Here is a 3,507-nt window from a genome sequence, read left to right on the forward strand (position 1 = left end):
TGCAAAAGCAAAATCATTAGAATACCTTAGCCATTACAGAAATATGATACAAATATACAAGCAAAGTTATGAAAAGCATGCAACAACTGGAAGAAAACTGCCAGTAAGGAATTGGGCTATAATATTCAAACCGTCTACAATGCTTTTAACACCCTCATTTAGTGATGCAAAAATACCGTCAACGTGATTGCAAACTTTCATGCAAGCCATCAGAAAGGAGTACAAACCATCTGAAAAGGTAAAATACAGATGTCAGTGCCTTTGACCAAGGATCTAAAGCAAATGATGAAATGCAACAGAGAAGTTGAAAATCTGCAAGTACCTAAAATCAAGCAGTGAAATACAAACAGGTGTCCAGATGTCAGCAATGAACTGCAAATTTTTCTTGCATGGCGATGAGCAATTAGTCAAACTGAAGCAGTTTTTTCACGCCTTGAATTGCAAATTTAGTTTGAACCCAGTCGTATTAACAGCTTTACTAACTTCTATTTAATAGGATTAACTTGACTATAAAATTTGGTGAAGTCAAGCCGGAACAGGAGAAATTTCAAATCAACATGTTGCTGCACAGGCAATTGAGATAAGAATCCTTCTAGCAATGTTGTATATTCCTTTGCTATGGCATCCAGTTCCTGCCCCATATTTCGAAGGAATTCCCCAGCACGTTGTGTTAAGGCCTTCCTGCCATCGCTAATCCATGATCCAGGTTCTGAGGATTTATCTGAGGTCTGCCTTCTTGATTTGTTCTTGTCTTGAGAAGGTAAGGAGGATGCCATGGTTCTGCAGGGGAAAAAAGCAGTTGTAAGTCAAAATATGCTCATTGAAGTAAACAAATTACAACTTCCAAAAAAAAGAAAAAAAATTGCAGCACTGTCCATAGTTATGAATTCATACCTTGCTTGCAATTCATGAATGCCTTCATACAACCGATCTGCATGACTTCTGAAACGTAATATGAGGTCAAACAAGACAAAGAGAGACTTGTAAAGGGGCTGAGAACGTTCACCAAGAAGAGATTTCTCCACAATCGAATGGAGATACTGCTCATGGGCTGCAAGTAGATCATCAAGATCTTTTGCTACTTCCATCTCATTTGAAAAGTTAGACCATGATACCTCCAAGACTTCAAACATGATATAATATTGCAGGTTGGTAACAAAATGATTCATCTCATTCCAAAGAACTTGACACCGCCTCAATGTTGAAAGTAACTGCAACTTAACTGCACCCTGCAGCTTAGTGAAAGAACGAGATGTAATACAATTTGGTTTCATCATCTTCCAAGCACCAATAAGCACATGCTCTACTCGTCTCAATTTCCACAGAAAATTAAAAATTCTTAAATACCTTCCCATTACAGACTCTGTGAACACTGTATCTAGTGGAACTCTAGCATCATATTCCAATGAAAATACATCCCAGCCCCTATCTCCAGTGCCATGTGGCATCATCTTAACCCTCAATCTATCTAAAATATCACAGTCATCATACTGAGCATTAGATGATCGAATTGCACTTTCCAGTAATCCTGCTAGCTTGAATGAGCTAATGGTATTAGCAGGCTCAGAAAGCTCTGGCCCAACAATATCCATTAGATACTGAACAAAATCACCTTGGCCTAGTAGTAAATACTGTTTGATTGCAAGGCAATGCTCTTTGAACTTAAACCTCGTGTACATAACATCCAATAGATGCTTATCTATTCTCTTTGCTGCTTCAACAACCAGAGTTTCAAGTGCATCAGTTTCACCATATCCAAGACTTCCTCTTCTAGTTGTGGTCCCAGCAGCAGTAGCAGCCTCTGTTGCAGTATCAGCCCAGCCACGATCATCACAACAAACACGAAGGAAATTTATTGATTTCCCAGTCCTCAAGATGCGCTGAGCAAGAGATTGTGAAATAAATGAGGGAAGCATCCCAGCATGGAGCCGGTAACCTTCCCTCCAAAGTGACTCGGCTTTCACAGGCTGACCCACAACAAAGAATTCAGCAAAAATGTCCTCCAACTCCCCTTCCAAAACCCAACTCCTAACCATTTCGAAAAGTGGAGAACACACACGCTGAAGTAAACTCCTCATAAACTCATGAACAAGTGGATCACCGTGCTGGGCATGCAAATGAATAGCCCCAGCCATTGCACCACCCCTCAAAACTCTACACTTATCAACCAAAACAGCCATTAACCTCATTTTCACCATTGGTTCTGCAAACCAAACCGACAGTCTCCTCAATGACAAATAATTCCCTGAACTAGCTGTCTCTGAAACCAATGGAATAGGATTCATTGCCTGTGCTTCGAGCACAGCCAGCAACTTATAGTATTCTGAGAGTTCATCTTGTAATGCTGCACAAAATGCCTGCCCTACAGTTCCTACATCTTCAGCTGGAAACCGATCCATGCTCTCTGAAATATACCCTTTAACCTTTCTGAACAACCACCCCAACTCACACAGCTTCCTGACAATAAGCCTAGTAGCTCTAGGAACCTTAACGGTGTCCAACAAGGCATACCCATCAACATTTGCATCAAATTTTACGTATTTCCCATCAATACCTTGACAAGCATATAATACATCTCTTACCAAAACCTCCTCAGAAACCTCATTTTCCTCTCTAACCAAATTCACATACTCCTTAAAAGCAATCTCACGTAAATTTTCTGGGTCTTTCGCGACCAATAAAACTCCATTATCCCAACCCCTGTCTCCTCTCGTTAAATTATGAAGAACCCGCGAGTCATTTTTCAAATCAGGGTCGTTTAAAGCTAAATTAGGCAATAAAGCCACCGAATTGGGTCCATTATTTGCAGTTTTCCTATCCTCAGATATGATTTTGAGCAAATAAAGGACAGCCCACTTGTTATTAATGCTACCAGGCCCAGTTTTTAATGCGAATTTGTTAAAAAGATCGGCGAAAGTAAGAGCCTGCGAGGACTTACCCTGAGTGGCAAGGCGGCGCTTTATAGACTCAGCGATAGCAGCTGCATCAGGCGCAATCGAGGGAGTTAATCTGCTAGAGAGAATACGGATAGCGTAGCGAAGAGCATTTTGGAAATCGGGTGCATTAGGGTTGTGGTTAGGGTTTGAATTAGGGGCTTTAGAACTGGGGTTTTGGGAGAGTAAGCGATGGACTAGCTCCTTGACTAGATCTAGGATCTTCTGCTGGTCTTCTTCCTCCATTCCTCTTTTTTCCTTTTCTCAGAGAAAAGAGGAGAAAGAAAGATAGAAAGCGAGTAAGGGGTTTGATTAGCGTGTGAGTTGCTGAGTGAGTGAGAAAGAACAATATACGGAAATGGTTTTTGATTTTAAAGGGGCGCGGAAATGTGAAGTTTTATATTATTTAAAGGGTAAAATATTAATTAATTTTTAAAATATGTCGGAAATTATAAATTATTTTTTTATTTATTAAAATTTAATTTATTATTAATTATAAATTAAATAACTAAAATATTATTAATTTAATTTTTAATTTAAAATAATTAAAATTTTCAAATTTTATTTCATTAAC

General features: G+C 39.1%; 1 protein-coding gene across 1 annotated transcript; it reads right to left on the bottom strand.

Moving 5' to 3' along the window:
* LOC110659122 (gamma-tubulin complex component 3) lies at window positions 1-3,294 on the bottom strand. Its single transcript, XM_021816983.2, has 3 exons — window positions 895-3,294; window positions 323-780; window positions 1-230 (listed from the first exon to the last, which is right to left on the bottom strand). Exons 1-2 carry the CDS (start codon window positions 3,177-3,179, stop codon window positions 486-488), a joined length of 2,580 nt encoding a protein of 859 aa, XP_021672675.2. The 5' UTR covers window positions 3,180-3,294; the 3' UTR covers window positions 1-230; window positions 323-485.
* Between the last annotated feature and the right edge of the window lie 213 nt (window positions 3,295-3,507).

This window comes from Hevea brasiliensis, chromosome 3 (genome assembly GCF_030052815.1).
Source record: "Hevea brasiliensis isolate MT/VB/25A 57/8 chromosome 3, ASM3005281v1, whole genome shotgun sequence".
NCBI lineage: Eukaryota > Viridiplantae > Streptophyta > Magnoliopsida > Malpighiales > Euphorbiaceae > Hevea > Hevea brasiliensis.